Source organism: Hyperolius riggenbachi, chromosome 8 (assembly GCF_040937935.1).
Source record: "Hyperolius riggenbachi isolate aHypRig1 chromosome 8, aHypRig1.pri, whole genome shotgun sequence".
NCBI lineage: Eukaryota > Metazoa > Chordata > Amphibia > Anura > Hyperoliidae > Hyperolius > Hyperolius riggenbachi.
In genome coordinates, this window is record NC_090653.1 from 85083406 (window position 1) to 85103608 (window position 20203).

Genomic DNA, 20203 nt, shown 5'->3' on the forward strand with positions numbered 1-20203 from the left:
CCTGTACAGCTGACCTTCTCCCCGTCAATTCCCAGAGGCTCTGATATCATCTGGCGATTCCCGTCGTACCTTTATGATGACGAGGGCTTCTCACAATTACTACTACAATGGTGGTGGGAGTACAAAGAGGATAATATTGCCCATGCCAAAGACATCTTCCTATTTTGGGAAGCAGCTAAACCAACACTAAGGGGGAGAATAATCGGGTACATAGCCGGCAGGAAAAAAAAATCTCATGAGGACTATATGTCTGCGATGGAGGAGTTACGTAGCACACACAAGACATTCCTAATTAATCCCTCCCCTGAAACACGTCTAAAATGGTTATCAGCAAAAAAAGCTGCCGAGACAAACTTTAAATTAAGAGAAAGATATATCAAATCTTACAGGGACCTATATTACTTTAAACATGGAAATAAGATGGGGACACTCTTATCAAGAATGTCTAAGCCCCAACATATGACAACGGTAATCACCAGTATACGAGCAGCCAGTGGCCAACTTCACAATGATCCCAAATCCATCAGCTCAGTGTTTTGTGAATTTTATAAAAATTTATATAAACAACCATTAAATCCTAAAGAGATAGACACTTCATGGCTTGATCGGGTATCGCTACCAACTCTGTCTGAAACTGACCTACATGAACTTAATTCCCCAATTACACCTGTAGAGATTAGTGGCACAATTAAACAGCTTGCAAATAGAAAAGCCCCAGGCCCAGACGGGCTTAGCTCGGAATTTTACAAATTATTGAAACAAGAAATAGTCCCCTATTTGACCACCTTTTATAATAAGATACTACAGGAGGGCTGTTATCCGCCGTCGGCAAGCATGGCCTACAAAAAATTGATCCCTAAACCTGGAAAGGACCCTCAAAATCCATCTTCCTATCGACCCATATCACTGATTAATCAGGATTTAAAAATACTCTCCAAAATAATGGCAGACCGCTTAGCGGAATTACTCCCAAAATTGGTAGGTCCTAACCAGGTGGGCTTTGTCCGCCGCCGATCAGCAATAGCAAATATACGCAAGGTCCTCCTGGTCCAGGATCATGTCCGGGCATTTCCCAAGACATGCAGAAACTACGCACTCTTAATGATTGACGCCGAAAAGGCCTTTGATAATGTAAACTGGGGGTGGCTGCAGGGCCGTATCTACTAAGAGGCACCCGTGGGCCGGTGCCATGGGCGGGTCCTCGGGGGGGGCGGCCACCTATAGTTCATTTATTTTTTTTTTTTTTTTTTTTTTTTTTCTATTCATAAAAAAAATTTTTAATTTTTTTTTTTTGCTGAGCGGGGGGGGGGGGGGGGGGGGGGGGGGGCGAGCGGCGGAGAGGGCACTTACAGATAAGGGGAGCTCGCTCACCCCCGCCCTCCAGCAGAGTGGCTGCGGCCGGCCAGGACATAATCCTTAACTCTGCATGCCGCCGCCTGGTCTAGTGACGTCACTAGACCAGGAGGGGGCATGCAGAGTTAAGGATCTCGTCCTGGGCCTGGCCAACAGCTGCCACTCTGCTGGAGGGCAGGAGCCCGGGAGACACGCGAAGGAGCCGCTGGCAACTGCAGCCCAGCTACCCAGCCAGGAGCCAGCTCGCCCAGCCAGGTAGGTACCCAGCCAGCCCGCATGCCCAGCCAGGTACCCAGCCAGCCCGCTGCCCAGCCAGGTACCCAGCCAGCCCGCATGCCCAGCCAGGTACCCAGCCAGCCCGCATGCCCAGCCAGGTACCCAGCCAGCCTGCTGCCCAGCCAGGTACCCAGCCAGCCTGCTGCCCAGCCAGGTACCCAGCCAGCCTGCTGCCCAGCCAGGTACCCAGCCAGCCCGCTTCCCAGCCAGGTACCCAGCCAGCCCGCATGCCCAGCCAGGTACCCAGCCAGCCCGCATGCCCAGCCAGGTACCCAGCCAGCCCGCATGCCCAGCCAGGTACCCAGCCAGCATGCCCAGCCAGGTACCCAGCCAGCCAGCATGCCCAGCCAGGTACCCAGCCAGCCCGCTGCCCAGCCAGGTACCCAGCCAGCCCGCATGCCCAGCCAGGTACCCAGCCAGCCCGCTGCCCAGCCAGGTACCCAGCCAGCCCGCTGCCCAGCCAGGTACCCAGCCAGCCCGCATGCCCAGCCAGGTACCCAGCCAGCCCGCATGCCCAGCCAGGTACCCAGCCAGCCTGCTGCCCAGCCAGGTACCCAGCCAGCCTGCTGCCCAGCCAGGTACCCAGCCAGCCTGCTGCCCAGCCAGGTACCCAGCCAGCCTGCTGCCCAGCCAGGTACCCAGCCAGCCTGCTTCCCAGCCAGGTACCCAGCCAGCCCGCTGCCCAGCCAGGTACCCAGCCAGCCCGCTGCCCAGCCAGGTACCCAGCCAGCCCGCTGCCCAGCCAGGTACCCAGCCAGCCCGCTGCCCAGCCAGGTACCCAGCCAGCCCGCATGCCCAGCCAGGTACCCAGCCAGCCCGCTGCCCAGCCAGGTACCCAGCCAGCCCGCTTCCCAGCCAGCCTGCTGCCCAGCCAGGTACCCAGCCAGCCCGCATGCCCAGCCAGGTACCCAGCCAGCCCGCTTCCCAGCCAGGTACCCAGCCAGCCAGCATGCCCAGCCAGGTACCCAGCCAGCCAGCATGCCCAGCCAGGTACCCAGCCAGCATGCCCAGCCAGGTACCCAGCCAGCCAGCATGCCCAGCCAGGTACCCAGCCAGCCAGCATGCCCAGCCAGGTACCCAGCCAGCCCGCTGCCCAGCCAGGTACCCAGCCAGCACGCTGCCCAGCCAGCCCGCATGGCCAGCCAGGTACCCAGCCAGCCCGCATGGCCAGCCAGGTACCCAGCCAGCCCGCATGGCCAGCCAGGTACCCAGCCAGCCCGCATGGCCAGCCAGGTACCCAGCCAGCCCGCATGGCCAGCCAGGTACCCAGCCAGCCCGCATGGCCAGCCAGGTACCCAGCCAGCCCGCATGCCCAGCCAGGTACCCAGCCAGCCCGCATGCCCAGCCAGGTACCCAGCCAGCCCGCATTCCCAGCCAGGTACCCAGCCAGCCAGCATGCCCAGCCAGGTACCCAGCCAGCCCGCTGCCCAGCCAGCACGCTGCCCAGCCAGCCCGCATGGCCAGCCAGGTACCCAGCCAGCCCGCATGGCCAGCCAGGTACCCAGCCAGCCCGCATGGCCAGCCAGGTACCCAGCCAGCCCGCATGGCCAGCCAGGTACCCAGCCAGCCCGCATGGCCAGCCAGGTACCCAGCCAGCCCGCATGGCCAGCCAGGTACCCAGCCAACCCGCATGCCCAGCCAGGTACCCAGCCAGCCCGCATGCCCAGCCAGGTACCCAGCCAGCCCGCATGCCCAGCCAGGTACCCAGCCAGCCCGCATGCCCAGCCAGGTACCCAGCCAGCCAGCATGCCCAGCCAGGTACCCAGCCAGCCAGCATGCCCAGCCAGGTACCCAGCCAGCCCGCATGCCCAGCCAGGTACCCAGCCAGCCCGCATGCCCAGCCAGGTACCCAGCCAGCCCGCTGCCCAGCCAGGTACCCAGCCAGCCCGCTGCCCAGCCAGGTACCCAGCCAGCCCGCTGCCCAGCCAGGTACCCAGCCAGCCCGCTGCCCAGCCAGGTACCCAGCCAGCCCGCTGCCCAGCCAGGTACCCAGCCAGCCCGCATGCCCAGCCAGGTACCCAGCCAGCCCGCATGCCCAGCCAGGTACCCAGCCAGCCCGCATGCCCAGCCAGGTACCCAGCCAGCCCGCATGCCCAGCCAGGTACCCAGCCAGCCAGCATGCCCAGCCAGGTACCCAGCCAGCCCGCTGCCCAGCCAGGTACCCAGCCAGCCCGCATGGCCAGCCAGGTACCCAGCCAGCCCGCATGGCCAGCCAGGTACCCAGCCAGCCCGCATGGCCAGCCAGGTACCCAGCCAGCCCGCATGGCCAGCCAGGTACCCAGCCAGCCCGCATGGCCAGCCAGGTACCCAGCCAGCCCGCATGGCCAGCCAGGTACCCAGCCAGCCCGCATGGCCAGCCAGGTACCCAGCCAGCCCGCATGGCCAGCCAGGTACCCAGCCAGCCCGCATGGCCAGCCAGGTACCCAGCCAGCCCGCATGCCCAGCCAAGTACCCAGCCAGCCCGCTGCCCAGCCAGGTACCCAGCCCACTGCCCGCTCGCTTAGCCAGGCAGTGGCTGGAAAGTGTAATGGTTAAGGGCTCTGCCTCGGACACAGGAGACCTTGGTTCAAATCTCGGCTCTGCCTGTTCAGTAAGCCAGCACCTATTCAGTAAGAAGTTTCTTGGGCAAGTCTCCTTAACACTGCTACTGCCTACTGAGTGCGCTCTAGTGGCTGCCTCGCAAGTGCTTTGAGTCCAACAGGAGAAAGGCGCTATACAAATACTGCAATTAATTACTCAGCCAGCCCACTGCTTGCTCACCCAGCTACCCAGCCAGCCCACTACCCGCTCACCCAGCCAGGTACTCAGCCAGCCCACTGGTGTTATGCTGCCCACTGTGTGATTTACTGCTGAAATGCTGCCCACATTGTGATTATTTTCTGGTGAAATGTTGCCCACATTGCAATTATTCTCTGCTGAAATGTTGCACTCATTGCGATTATTTTCTGGTGCAATGTTGCCCACATTGCGATTATTTTCTGGTGCAATGTTGCCCACATTGCGATTATTTTCTGGTGAAATGTTGCCCACATTGCAATTATTCTCTGCTGAAATGTTGCACTCATTGCGATTATTTTCTGGTGCAATGTTGCCCACATTGCGATTATTTTCTGGTGAAATGTTGCCCACATTGCAATTATTCTCTGCTGAAATGTTGCACTCATTGCGATTATTTTCTGGTGAAATGTTGCCCACATTGCGATTATTTTCTGGTGAAATGTTGCCCACATTGCGATTATTCTTTGCTGAAATGTTGCACTCATTGCGATTATTTTCTGGTGAAATGTTGCCCACATTGCGATTATTCTTTGCTGAAATGTTGCACTCATTGCGATTATTTTCTGGTGAAATGTTGCCCACATTGCGATTATTCTTTGCTGAAATGTTGCAATCATTGCGATTATTCTTTGCTGAAATGTTGCCCACATTGCGATTATTTTCTGGTGAAATGTTGCCCACATTGCGATTATTCTTTGCTGAAATGTTGCACTCATTGCGATTATTTTCTGGTGAAATGTTGCCCACATTGCGATTATTCTTTGCTGAAATGTTGCACTCATTGCGATTATTTTCTGGTGAAATGTTGCCCACATTGCGATTATTCTTTGCTGAAATGTTGCAATCATTGCGATTATTCTTTGCTGAAATGTTGCCCACATTGCGATTATTTTCTGGTGAAATGTTGCCCACATTGCGATTATTTTCTGGTGAAATGTTGCCCACATTGCGATTATTCTTTGCTGAAATGTTGCACACATTACGATTATTTTATGGTGAAACGCTGCCCCATTATGATTATTTGGCACCTATGGGGGGGCATCCAAATTCTCGCAAGGGGGCCCAGTGATTTCTAGTTACGCCCCTGACTACTACCTAAACTGGGGATACCTATAGACCTGGATATCTATACTGGGGACACCTATAGTATGTCTACATTTGGACACCTATAGACCTGGCTACTGTACTTATACTAATTATTTATATAGCGCCAACATATTACGCAGCGCTGTACAGAGTATGTATTGGTTTGTCATATAACTGTCCCACAGAGGGGCTCACAATCTAATCCCTACCATAGTCATATGTCTATGTATGTATCGTAGTCTAGGGCCAATTTTTAGGGGAAGCCAATTAACATTATACTTATCTGTATCGTATGTTGTTGGGATGTGGGAGGAAACCAGAGTGTCTTAAGGAAACCCACACAGACAAAGGGAGAACATACAAACTCCTTGCAGATGTTGACCTGGCTAGGATTCGAACCAGGAACCCAGCGCTGCAAGGCGAGAGTGCTAACCACTACGCCATCATGCTGCCATACCACTGTACTATATTGCACTTACATCTTTAGCAGTACTTCACGGAATACGTAGTCATGTCACTAACAATCCTCTGAGGAGCTTACAATCTAATTCTCCCATAGTCTAATGTCCTACCATATTATTATGTATTTATATAGCACTGGCATCTTCTGCAGCACTTTGCAGAGAACATAGTCATGTTACTGACTTTTCTCAGGGGAGCTCACACTAATACCTACCACTATTTTGTGCGAGAGAACACTGGCTAATGTGTGTGTGTGTGTGTGTGTGTGTGGGTGTGGGGGGGGTTTGGGGAGGGGGGAACATTTCCTACTTGCTTTTTTAAGGTCACTTTACTTATACCCAGGGAGAAACCATGGTCCCACTGACTTTGGGCTGCACTCTTACGAGGATATTTTAATTGGCCACACCCACTGTGTTATGGACACGCCCACTGCATTCTGTGGCCACGCCCATTTTTCGCCGCGGCGCGCTTCGCGCGCCGCCAACATTCTCCTGGGGGGGCGCCATAGGTTTGGGGTGCCTAGGGGAGCCCCAACCCTAAATACAGCCCTGGGTGGCTGGACGTGGTCCTGGACAAAATGAATGTTCAGGGTGACATTAGAAGCTTAATTAAAGCAATGCATATAAATCCGTGTGCCCGTATATATACACCAGGCTTCTTATCAGATACCATAAAGTTAGAAAAAGGGACAAGGCAAGGCTGCCCACTATCCCCTCTACTCTTTAATCTTGCCTTGGAACCCCTAACCAGGCTACTCGAGCAGGAAATTCCAGGTATGGAAATAGGGGACTCGGTGATATCACAGGCCATGTTTGCTGACGACATTCTGCTGTTTCTTAGAGACCCTGAATCTCAGCTAGAAAAAACTTTAATGCTAATAGGCAAGGTAGGCGCCTCTAGTGGATTTAAGGTAAATATCTCCAAATGCGAACTCATGTATCTATCCCCATTAGCCCCCAAAACAACTCTGAGACACCACCCAGTGAAAGTCTGCCCCATGATTACCTATCTAGGTATAAAAATCCATAAAGACCCCAATCTCTTATATTCACTAAATTACACTCCCTTAATAGCTGATCTGAAGCGACAATTGATAAGCTGGGAAAATCTACCAATAAATTTAATGGGGAGGGCGGCATTAATAAAATCGGTATCTTTCGGGAGACTGCTATACCCCTTACAGACCATTCCCCTTCTCATGAAACATTCCGATATACAAGAACTAAATAGGGGTTTTAATAAATTTCTATGGAGGAGCAAAAAAACTAGGATTGCACTATCTAAATTATCTCTACCGAAAGAATGGGGGGGCCTAGCAGTCCCAGATATTCGCCGCTATAATCTAGCCTGCCTTACCCGCCACGTGAGAGACTGGCTACATAAGTCAAGCATATATTCCAACTATTCACTGGAAGCATCTTTTGCCGAGCCCTGGTCACTGATGGGACTACTACATACACCCCAGAAATTCATGCCTCCAAAACTTAAAAATAGCAGGGTGATTAAAGATACTGTCATGGCATGGAGGGCTCTGAGGAAACTATTTTCAACCCCTCAAACCATCTCTAAATACATGCCCCTATGGGGACACCCGGGCTTCCCAGCAAGTTTAGCTCATGGGGGATTTCTGGCATGGCAGGAGAGGGGGGTGGAATGTTTGGGACACCTCTGCGACCTGCGAGGGGGGAGGCTCATGTCTTTTCAGGAAATCAGAAATAAGTATGGTATACCAAAGAACCATTTTCTATTTTATGGCCAATTAAGATCCTACATCTCGAGTAAAGTTAGTAATATCTCAAATGTAGCATCCCTAGACTCATTCGATAAATTCCTATCCCCTCATATATCTCAATTATCATTATCTGAGGTCCATGTCAGACTGCGAGAGCTTAATATAGCATCAAAAGCATTGCAAAATCTTTCCAAGTGGAATAAAGACATTGCATCAGAAAAATTGGAGGAAAAAATTCTAGAGGGATATAAGGTTTACCACAAAATGATCCTGGGAGAGGGTTGGAGGGAATCCCAACTTAAACTAATTCATAGGGCAAAATACGCCTTTAATATTAAGTACCGATCTCCTCCCTCGTATTACTCTCCGAGGTGTCCCAAGTGCCTTCTACAAAATGCCGATCTTTTCCACTGTTTGTGGTTATGCCCAGCAATTGGAAAATTCTGGCACGAGGTACATACTTACATTATGACTTTATGTAAACTGAAGCTAGAACTGACGCCATTATTGTTTCTGTTCAACTATGTTGATGCCAATTCTGGAGACCCTGGACTAACTACACATGCCATTTCTGTTCCAAGCAAATTAGCCCATCTAATAATCATAGCCTCGCGCAAGGTGATCTTTAACAAGTGGATCTACCCCAGCACACCTACGGTGTGGGACGTAAAAGAAGAACTTAATCACCTTTTTCATCAAGACAAACTAGAGGCTATCTTCCATAAGGACAAAAGGACCAATAACTTCTTCAAAAAATGGAAACTCTACATCTTGGCATCACACTCTGATGACGAACTTCGCAAACTAATGGAACACTTTGTTTATACCAAATGGTACCTCACAGAGAAGCTGCAGGGTACTCTAGGTGCCCTTGAGGTTTCCCCAACAACACTACAATAAGACTATCCTCAGAGATGACAGAAGGGAGGGAGGGGAGGGGGGTGGAGAGGTAGAGGGGGGGCTGAGATGGGAGCCAGGCTATAAGGGAACAAAATACTTACCATGTTATGCCCTTTTCTGAACAGATAATTGTTTACTATGAATAATGCTACCTGCAATGCATATCTGATATTTGATCTATCTGTTCAAGATGTACAAAAGATTGTTCATTCGCTGTGCCCTGACTCTGATGGGATGAAAATAAAAAACGTTGTTGAAAAAAAAAATGATCAGATCTTCCGAAAAAAATTGAAAGCTTTTTTTTTTCATTCGACTGAAAAATCCAATCGGATTTCCCGTTTTCTTCTATTTTTATCGATCCGGAATGCCAGATATTTTCTTCAATCTTTCTATAGATTGTATGGTGTGTGTTAGATTGTCAATTTATTAATATACACTGTGGTGATATATTGGGGTGCTGATGCTGTTAAGGATAATACAGTAATATATTTTCATTTTCCCATTTTTATATCTGCTGTGTACTACTGTATCATATAGGATTGTATGTCAGCCAGTCTGGCTTTTGAAAGGTGTCACCTGGATAATGTATGTATGTAGATTCAATTTGCATTGAGGGAAGGGATCAAGGGAACTGCCATTGTCTTCATTGAATAGACCAGTCACCTTCAATAGGCAAAGGAACCTGGACAGTAATTAGGAACCGTCTACCTAGCCTCTAATTAGGAGATGGCTATTCAGGCCAATACTGTCAACAATGTGTTTGTCACCTGTAACGTGGACTAGGGAAGTATTTTCATGTATGTACTAAAATACACTTTACCTGGGGGAAATTGGAGGTTAAGGAAGTCTTTTGTTGTGTGTGGGCTATAGTACATTTTTCACATGTGGATGTTAGATCTCTGGAAATCAAATTATGTCTGAGGATGTAATTAAATCTAGTTCCCCCCGTCCAAACAGGCTTACAGCCTCAAGGCAAATATTCCATTATAAAAAAATGGGGACAGATACCTAAAATCAGTCCTCTTCTGACGGTAGCTGCAGCTGGACTCCCGGCCCAAGCTAAGGGGCTCCTGTTCAAGCCAGAGCTGTGTCCGTCCACAAAAGTCCAAGGTTCTTCTATCTGGATCCCTGTATTTTGGTAAGCAAATCGCTTTGTGTGTATCTTTGTAAACTCTTAATTTTGTAACCTTTTATTTTGTTTTTTGTAATCTTTTGTATATATTCTGTTCTGCATTGTTCCACTTTTTTCCTGGAATATTAAATTATTATTTAATAAGCTTGACTTCTGCTGTACTAAACTAACACTCATAGCCTAGAGGAGACTGCAGTGTAACTGTGTATAAGTCCATGCCTAATTGTATGCTTGAGCAACACTACCGGATGAAATTGTAATTGCATTATGTGTATGGGGCACTTCTGTGCTCGACAGCCGAGTGGGAAGTCTAACAGTATCATTCGGAACGACTGTTAGTGGTTTTGCTTCACTACAGTGTAAGATTGCAACTGTGTGTGTGTGCGTGGCGTTCTCATATTCGGCCTAAGCGCAAAGCTGACCCAAATACGAAAACGCAGATTGCGTATTGAGCACTCGACAGCTGAGTGAACGTGTCTAGCAAACCGTGGCAGTAAGGAGCTTTTGAGCCTTGTTTGTAGCTCGAATAAGGCTGCTCCCCACTTGATCTGGTCAAACCCGCAGTCGGGAGCCGTATACGCAGGCGTGCCGCGGGCCGGTTCCTGACATACAAACCCTAGCAATTTTGTCAGTTTCCAATCATTTTTATCATAATTGGGGAAAAATTGAACATATGTGTGTGGTATATTGGTCAGATTTTGAAAAGTTACAATCAGTCAGAAAAATTGATTGCAATTCTTAAATTGAAGAGATATTTAAAAAATTGTATGGTGTGTGGCCACCTTAATCCAATCTGATTAGAGGGTGCCCATACACCTCAGACACCTGTCAGGTGCCCATACACCTCAGACCAATTCCCCATCGATTTTAGCATGACATCTCTTGGGAATAAGAGGAGTCCCCTGCTTCTGCTGCATCCACCGCCACCCACTAGTGTATAAATGTACCCACAGTGTGAATGTATACATAACCTGTCCTGTGTTGCCCACTGTGCCCTGCCCATACATCTTCTGCTCCTCCATTTGCGCTTCACACGCTGCTGGCATTTAGCACACGTGACATCACACATGCGCCACACACTATATGCTGGTGGCATGTGAGCCACAAATGGAACAGAAGAAGCTGAAGGTGGATGGGCATCATCTGGTAAACGACACAGGACAGGTAATGTATACATACACACATGGGGGCACAGTTATACACTTGGAGGAACAGCACCAGGGGTTTTGTCGTATCCATCACTCGTACCACTTTACAAAGTACATAGTCATGTCACTGACTGTCCTCTGATGAGCTCACTTTCTATTCTCTGTCATAGTCATAATCTAATCTTCTACCATATTATTATTGTGTATTTATAAAGCACTGACATCTTCTGCAGTACTTTACAGAGTACATAGCCATGTCACGAACTGTCCTCAGAGGAGCTCACAGTCTAATCCTAACATAGTCATAGTATAATACCCTACAATATTATTATTATGTATTTATATAGCACTGACATCTTCTGTAGCACTGTAGAGAGTATATAGTCATGTCACTAACTGTCATCAAAGGAGCTCACAATCTAATCCCTACCATAGTCACAGTCTAATGTTCTACCATATTATTATTATGTATTTATATAGCACTGACATCTTCTGCAGCACTGTACAGAGTACATAGTCATGTCACTGACTGTGCTCAGAGGAGCTCACAATAAAATCCTACCATAGTCATAGTCTAATATTTTCACTATAGGATTGTTTGGGGGGAAACCAGTTGACTTATTAGTATGTTTTGAAGATGCAGGAGAATATGAAGTATCTGAATGAAATCTGGGGGAACTTATATCTGGCTTCCTATATTGGAGGACCTATACCTGGAGTGATACTGGGGGCCTCTATACCTGTACCTGGCTACCCAACCAGGGGACACCTATAACTGGCTACCTAAAACTCATAGCAACAAAATGACTTCAAGTGATCTCCACTACTGATGATTACTGTATGCGTGCCAAATGCAGTCCTGTGGAGCAGCTCACTATATACACCACCCTGTAAAGAGGCACAATAACTGAGATGTGGCCGATGGGGGGGGGGGGGGCGCACTTGGGCAGCTCAGCCTCTGTTGGTGGTAGAACTTGTCCCGGCCCTGCCGCCTACCACACGGGCGCACACACCCGGCCAGCCCCCTGACCTGTCCCGTGCCTGTCCCAGGCTGTCCCTGCGGCACATGCGCAGTAGCGCAAACGCAGGGACACACACATAGGGACAGAACGCAGAGACATAGGGGTTTTATTATATAGGATGATTTTAAAATGTAAGCACTTTTTTCATTACGTTATTTTTACTGCAGTTCCTCTTTAGTACTGCCACCAGTACATTAATAAACTGTAGCTTGCAGGTACTGATTTTTACCAAACTATAGTGTGAGCTGTTTTGTTCTAACTTACCTTTCTTATTCCTAAACTCCTCTAAGAGATACCGAGCTTCCTCTTGAATCCTCTCTTCAATACTCCTTTTCCCCATTCCGAAATTCCTTAATGTGGTCAAAGAAAAGCGCCGCAGTTGTTTCCATCGTTCTCCATTGCTCAGAAATACTCCTACAGATATGTTTGCAGAGTATATTATTAGAAATGTTTTCAATGTTCCTATTACTGTTCATGCACTAACCACTTCCCCACAACATGTTATATTTCCCCTTAAAAACCAGATTCATTTTCACATTTCATGCTCCTCCCATTCATTCGTCAATAACTTTATCACCACTTATGACACCGTAATGTACTATACCTCAATTTTTTTGCCACAAATTAGGTTTTCTTTGGGTCGTACTTTTTTCTAAGAATTATTTTATTTTAGTTGCATTTTAAAGTGAATAAGAAGAAAAAGAAAAACATTTTATTTCTCAGTTTTCAGCCATTATAGTCTTAAAGAGGAACTGTAACGACAAAACGGCCCCTGGGGGGTACTCACCTCGGGTGGGGGAAGCCTCCGGATCCTAATGAGGCTTCCCACGCCGTCCTCCATCCGTCAGGGGTCTCGCTGCAGCCCTCCGTGCAGCGGTGACGTAATCTTTACCTTCCTGGCTCCTGCGCAGGCGCTCTGACGGCTGTCGGCGCCGAAGTAGGCGGAAATACCCGATCGCCGTCGGGTCCGCTCTACTGCGCAGGCGCAAGTTTCCGGCGCCTGCGCAGTAGAGCGGACCCGACGGAGATCGGGTATTTCTGTCTATTTCTGTGCCGAAAGTCGCCACAGTGCCCCCGCTGAAGCCAGCAAAGGTAAATATTGAACTGACAGTCGGCACAGTCGCCGGCTGTTCGGAGGGCTGCGGCGAGACCCCCGTGGGACAGAGGACGGCGTGGGAAGCCTCATTAGGATCCGGAGGCTTCCCCCACCCGAGGTGAGTACCCCCCAGGGGATCTTTTTGATGTTACAGTGTCTCTTTAAAATAAAATGTGCTTTGATAGATAAAACCAACATTTTTATTTGTCCATTTGGCCTGGTTATTACAATGTTTAAATCATGTCCCTAGTACACTATACCACGCAATATTTTATTTGGAAATAAAGGTGTATTTTTTCGATTTGTGTTTCTTTATACTAGATCAATAATTACAAGCTCTTATTTGCAAAAGTAATAGTGATATACCCTAAAATTGCTGAGTCCCTAAGGTAACTATTTATATTTTTTATATGCTGTATTTTATTTTATTTTTTACAAAGTAACTATCGTTATATATAAGAGGGGGGGGGGGGGGGGAATTAGGGTTAAAATTGGGGATTTGTTTTAAATTTTTAAATTTCTTTTTTTTTTCTTTTTTTTTGTAGGTGTATTTTTTTTTTTTGCCACTAGAAGTCCCCATACTATCCTGTATACTGAACAGTACACAGGAAGTAGTGAAGAACTGTGAATGACGATTGGCATCTCACTGATGCCAGATCATCATTTACTGCTGGCACTGTGATTGGTGAATGGGAACACATGTTTCTATTCACTGATCAGAACTTTAATATAATTAAAATAATTTTTATTATAATTCACCAATCACTACCTTCCTGTCACAAAAATCTACCTCCCAGCCTGCCACTAGAATCTTCTAATCGCTATTTTCCTATCATTACTGATAGAAACTACTACTACTACTACTACTACTACTACTACTACTACTACTACTACTACTACTACTACTACTACTACTACTACTACTACGGAACTCTACGTGTCTTCTCCAAGAATCACTACCTTTCTACCACCAGAATCGATGGCTACCTGGCTGTTACTAGTGTCTACCTATTAATGCCACTCAATTCTACCTATCGCTGCGTGCCACTAGGATGTACTGTACATATCACTATCTGCCTGTCACTGGTGTTATTTGCCTATTATTGATATTATCCACTTATTATTGGTGATATCTGTATGTGATTGATAATCTTCTTTTCACTGGTATACAGTATGTGCTTGTCAGTAATATCTGCATGCTATTAATATCTGCCTCTTATTAGAAATATGTGCACAACATTGGCATTTGCCTATCTTGCTTGCATTGTAAAGTATTGTTTCTTCAGTGTTTTTTCCCACTTAAAGTAAGCCAGATGCATCATAAAAAAGAGTTATATACTCACCTATGTAGAGGGAAAGGCATGAATCCCATAGAGCTGGTCCCCTCTGGTATCCTCGCGATCTCCTAATTTCCCCCACTGCCCCCGTTGAAGTTATTCAACCTGCAGGTCTTTGGGACTTCTCGTGCAGGCTTTGAGTCTAGGCTTGCGTATACACTGTACAGATGAGTCCATCTTCAGAAGCACTTGGGGATGTGAGTATTTAAGGTGTATTTAAGGCGCTTACATTCAATGGGGGACATCAGTGGAATGAGGCAATGGAGAGAGGACTGTAAAGTCTCTACAGGAACCAGAGCCTTCCCTCTATATAGTTGAGTGTCTAATTCTTTTTTTGACATCGCTTCAGGTTTATTTTAAAAAAAATCACGCAAAGTACGGTATGCTAGCATCTGTATTTGTAAATACTAGAATCAATTTGGATTTAAAAAAAGAATATTTTCTCACTGACCTACCTATAATCTGCACATTCGAGTGAAAACCCCACCTCAATCCCCTCCTTCCCATTTGAAAAAAAAATCTCAGCACAAAGGCTTGGACATTTCCGTGACAGGCCAGCCCCCAGCACTGAGGCTTTGGCCTAATTGTGCAAGATTCCTCCTTGAGTAGAGAGAGGGAATTGCATGATTATGCCACGGCCACAGAGCTGGAGGCTTGATAGTTACAGAGGTGTCCTAGCCTTCAAAAAAAGTGCTGGGGAAGGGGGGAGGGGTTGTGGGGATTTCAAGTGAATATACAGATTTTAGGGGAGTGTGTGAGTAAATTTAACTTTCTTTATCCAAATTGGTTATATTATTTACAGATAATGTTGCTAACATGTGAACATTAACTTGGAGCACACTGTGAGTGCTCATTAAATGTTTTGGTCACATAGGTGAGACTGTGGCATGAAGAATAGTGGTGCTTGGTGGTGCTTAGTTGTTGCCTAGTTTAGTGCCATAGAAAGCAGCCATTTTGTACAAGAAGTGCTATTTTTCAGTATGAGTATCAGTTTGTTAAGAACATCATTTTGTATAAGTGAATATTCCTTAATGTCCACAGGTTTATATGTTGAAGCTATTTGATGAGATACCGCAGATGACATGTAATATAATAAGTTGATGGTTATGAGAAGTACTCAATAAACAACCCTGAGGGACAAATGTATAAAAGACATTCACTGCTGTTTAATTGCTGTTCATCTGATAAGGAAGGATTTGTATTTGTGAATAGCCATAAATCTGGAAAAGAGCCACTAACTTATGGTTTGCTGTGGGCACGCTTGTGTAGGCTCTACTTCTGACCCTTTTTTGTGTTCCAAGGTTTTCGAGGTATTCTGGTATCCTATTCTGAAAATAGTGCTCTTATTGGGAAAAGTACCTCAATGAATGTATTATTATGTTATCCTATGGAAATTCAGTTTTTATTTTTCAGTCAGTGACTGCCCTATGGTAGCATATTGTATATGTGTGATGGTGGTGGTGGTAGTGGTAGGGGAAAAAAGGGGTGATGCAGGTTACCTTGCCGGGGACACAAAATAGATCAGTCTTTTTTGTATTGACAGTATCCATATTTTTCTTAGCTAAAGTTGCCCATAATAATGGGGTAGGATAGGTGGCAGATTTCGGAAATAATGTGGAATACATTGAAATCAATAGGAAATGAGAAATTCTGTCTTCTCCATTAATGGTGTTCCACCTTAAATTTAAAATTCTAATGCTCATCCCTAGTAATGGGGTACTTCCCTGTTTTCACTCATTCTGGGGGCAGCATATCTACATCGCTGCAAACTCTCTCTGAGTTCCCAGGGGCGTAGATACTCATCTTTTGAAGTTAAAGAGTGGCGTGTGCACGCGCAGCAGCAGCTATTAGAGGACAGATTGGTGAATGAGAACATTTGTTCCCAAAGCCAATCTAAGTGTCTTAGTAACGAATGAGCTCTGCTGTAATGTATTGTACAGCAGAGATTGTTCAATGAAAGTGTAAGAATAAAATAACTTTCACTTTCTTTTTGATGAAGAAAGGGGTGACTCACCCTCCTGTCACTGCCTCACTCCCATAGCTATTAAAATAAATGACTTCATTTGACTAAAAAAAAATATTTTAAAAAATGATTTAAAAAAAATACATCAATTGTTACGCAAGGGAATTCGCTTTTTATCTATGTATGTCATAAGGGTTTACTATTGTTATTTTGCAAATTAGGGATTGCAATTATTAATTAAGTAAAATGAGAAAACCAAAAACACAAAATGAAAAAAATACACCTTTATTGCCAAATAATATGTTGTTACCATACATTGTACTAGGAACATAATTTCAATGTTGTGATAGCTGGGGTAAATGGGCAAATAAAATGGGTGTGTTTTATCTACAGTAACATTGTTTATTTAAAACTATAGTGGTTGAAAATTGAGAAATAGTACCTTTTTTATTTCCAATTTTTGATTAGTTCTCCCTCTAAAATGCATATACAATAAAATAACGCTTAGTAAAAGTACAACCTAAAGAAAGCCTAATTTGCGCTGAAAAAAAAATGTATAGATCATTTTGGTGTGATAAGTAGTAATAAAATTATTGGCAAATACATGGGAGGAGCACTGAAATTTGAAAATTGCTCTGGTCCATAAGGGGAAAAACCCCTTAGTGGTGAATAAGTTAAGATCTACAGTATGTGGGGCTTACCATAGTCTTTAAAAACACGATCCAATGCAGGAAATGACCCTCTGTCATTGAATATATTGCTGTTGTCCACTAGAGCCTCTTTCACAGCATCATATCCATGTAAGACAACTACCTTCATATTCCCCAGTTGTACAGTAAAGACATCTCCATAGACCTTGGCCAGCTGCGAGAAAATCAACATGTGAGCATCTTTCCTCTGCCAAAATCTTTGCAGCAATAGGGTTGGTCAAGGAGATGCAAATAACTCTTAACTGATGCAAATATTATGCATTTTGTTTTCAACCTGCATATATTTGCATAAAATAAGTACTGTATAACATTTACCTCAACTCAGAATTACTTGCTTTTCATTGACCATCTCTCTCCACTTGTAGTTCTCAGAAAGTAACAAGGTGATCTTTGCATTTATCCATACTGGACCTAATGTAATAAAGTGCCTCAAGGGGTCTTCAGTGGGACTATAGTAAATTATTCAGCAACCCTGGACCAACTGTCTGCTTACAAACATCTAGCATTAGCAAACCACAACAGTCATATCAAATCATAGTCAGGGCTGTTGAGATATATGTCAATTAGTACATTTGTAATTGCATTTTTCTTTAAATCCAGAATGGCCCAAGTTCATAAAAGAAAGATAAAATAATGTCTGACTGCACTTATATAATACTTTTAATATTATAAGAACAAGAATGTGCACCACTGGGTTCAATTGCATGTGGATAGTGCTGAGCGTAATATGCAATTACGCATCGTAATGCGAAATTTCGGGAAACAGTGTAATCAATTTTGTAGTTAATTGCTCCCAGTCGTAATTACGCATGAATTTTATGTGTAATTTACGCATAATTTTGTGCCGACTTTGGCGGTGAATAGCAAAGACCCCATACATGCCATTCCTACCAAAAATGCTATATATGTTAAGAAGAATAATACGTACAAGTTACTAAAAGAAGTGTTCAAAAAGACCTTATGGTTTTTGAGAAAATCAATTTATTTTAAATATACAAAAAAATGTTTTTTAAACTGTCTATTTCTGGGTTTAAGAACCATTTTTCTTTGCATTTTTAAAATCGATTTTGTCAAAAACTATGAGGTCGTTTTTATTAATTTTTTTTTCACTTGTACCCACTATTCTCCTTAACATATGTAGCAGTTTAGGTAGCAATAGCATGTATGGGGGCTTTGCTATTCACCGCCATAGTCGGCACAAAATCACGCGTAAATTCATGCGTAATCACGAATGATTATACATACGAATTACCCGTATTTTTTGGACTATAAGACGCTCCTGACTATAAGACGCACCTAGGTTTAGAAGACAAAAACCAGGGAAAAGAATATATACTAAGCCTGGTGCATTCATGGTGAAGGAGCATCTTGTGGATTATGCCCCCTTGTACCTCGTGTCACCCTGTGTCCTCCTCTGTCCCTCTTGTGTATTCCTGTGTCCACCTCTGTCCTCCTTGTGCCCCTTTGTGTCCTCCTGTGTTCTCCTCTGCATTGGCACAGTACAGGGAGTCCCCAACATTGTGGCCAGTTTGCGGTTAGTATTGGCAGGTGTTCACAAGTTGGGAACTCCCTACATTTGGACTATAAGACGCAGTGACTTTTTCCCCCCCCCACATGGCAGCCAATCAGGGTGCACTCCCTCCTGGAGCCCCCCCCCCCCCCCTATAAAAGGCAGCAGTCCAAAAAATACAGTACGTATATGCATAATTGCAAAGATTTACGCATAATTTTGCATAATCGTGATCAGCAGATTACGATCATCACTACTTGTGGAGCTGTTTAGTGGAGACTGGTACATACAGCTTGCATCCATAACTTCAAATCATACAGCTATCCATGGTGAAAACAGGATGAACTTCAACTAGTCCACATCAATTTCCAGGTGAGAGTAACAAGGGGTGGGTGCAGGGGACTGGTGGCCATTCACAACAGTCATTTCGTGTTTAGCCCGCTTGTTCACGTGGAGGCCGGTAAATATGGCAACTTTTAGTTTGCTATATTTTCAGCATCACTTTGTTTCAGTTTGCCACCTCCCTCACAAGGTACATCCCCAGAAAGCACAAAGATGGATGAGAAGGAGCCACACGTGACATGCAGAGCCGAAAGTCACAAGGTAATAGCCTGTGACTGCAATGCAGAGAGTGAGGAGGACCTGTCTCATCACTGGAAATAAGTGAATGTCATGCCTCAGTAAGTGGTTGCCCATTGCAACCCACCAACTCAGGACTTTGACTACAGAACTGTTTTCCCTTCTAGGACCTTTAGACGTTCCCGCGCCATCTGTGCTATGCATCTCTGTTTGCACGTGAGCAGGTGATCTCACTTCCTGCATTATGTTTTATAAGAACTTCCTTGTTTGATGGTCGCCGCCTGAGTATCACATCGGTTTCCTTGTGTTCCTGTGTCCTGAAAGATTTTCTCTTATGAACTGATATCCTGGCTTTGATCCTTGGCAATCCTTTGACTATCCGTTTGTACTACGTTCCTGTACCTCACCTGATTCGGACTGATTTCCTATTAACAAACTTCTGGCTTATCCCTGACTACATGTACTGTCTGTTGTACCTGTACCTCACATCGGATTATCCAGTCACACTCAACAGTCTTCTTTGACCTCTCTCCACTTCAGTTTACCAAAAGGACCACAAGGGGGCCCCAAATCAGGCCTAGGACCCCATTACATCTTAATCCATCTCTGTGTGGGGGCTAGTGTTATGCCCCTGAACCTGATTTATTAAAGCTTCAATGGGTGATGATCCACTCCAATGTGACAAAATCCAGATCAGTTTTTGTTTAAAACTAAAAAAAAAAAAAGTCATAAATTAATAAATTGTTACCTCTATTAGTGCTTGAGGCAGCTCCGTGGTGTTCACCTGTAGAAGGTTGCCTATGAGCGGGAGAGGGGTGGGTCCCGGAGGCATATTCTTCCACTTTCTGTTATTAATCCACATCATTATGAAGATGAGTAAAGCTACAGAGATAGCCATGATGAGGGTACCACTTTCATCCAGCTCCATCTTTGCAAGAGACTATTGTCCCTGGTGCTTTGACACAGAAAAAGATCAGAACTGAATCTTACTGTATGGGAGGCTCTATGGTACAACTACAATGTACCTATGCTAATAATAGGCAGTGACAAGAGCAAGAAAAAACATGCTGAATATCATCAATATTTACCATCATATCAAAACATTCACTAAGTTGAATG

The 20203-nt window shown here is 45.6% G+C and overlaps 1 protein-coding gene across 1 annotated transcript in view; it reads right to left on the bottom strand.

The window, feature by feature from the left end:
- LOC137529000 (cytochrome P450 2C18-like) overlaps window positions 1-20203 on the bottom strand; it is a 58922-nt gene that overhangs the window by 28019 nt on the left and 10700 nt on the right. The window contains exons 2-4 of the mRNA XM_068250857.1: window positions 19833-20039; window positions 16987-17149; window positions 12154-12303 (exon numbers count right to left, since the gene is read on the bottom strand). Of these exons, the coding sequence (XP_068106958.1) occupies window positions 12154-12303; window positions 16987-17149; window positions 19833-20012 (493 nt within the window). The 5' untranslated portion in view covers window positions 20013-20039. The remainder of the gene's footprint in view (window positions 1-12153; window positions 12304-16986; window positions 17150-19832; window positions 20040-20203) is intronic.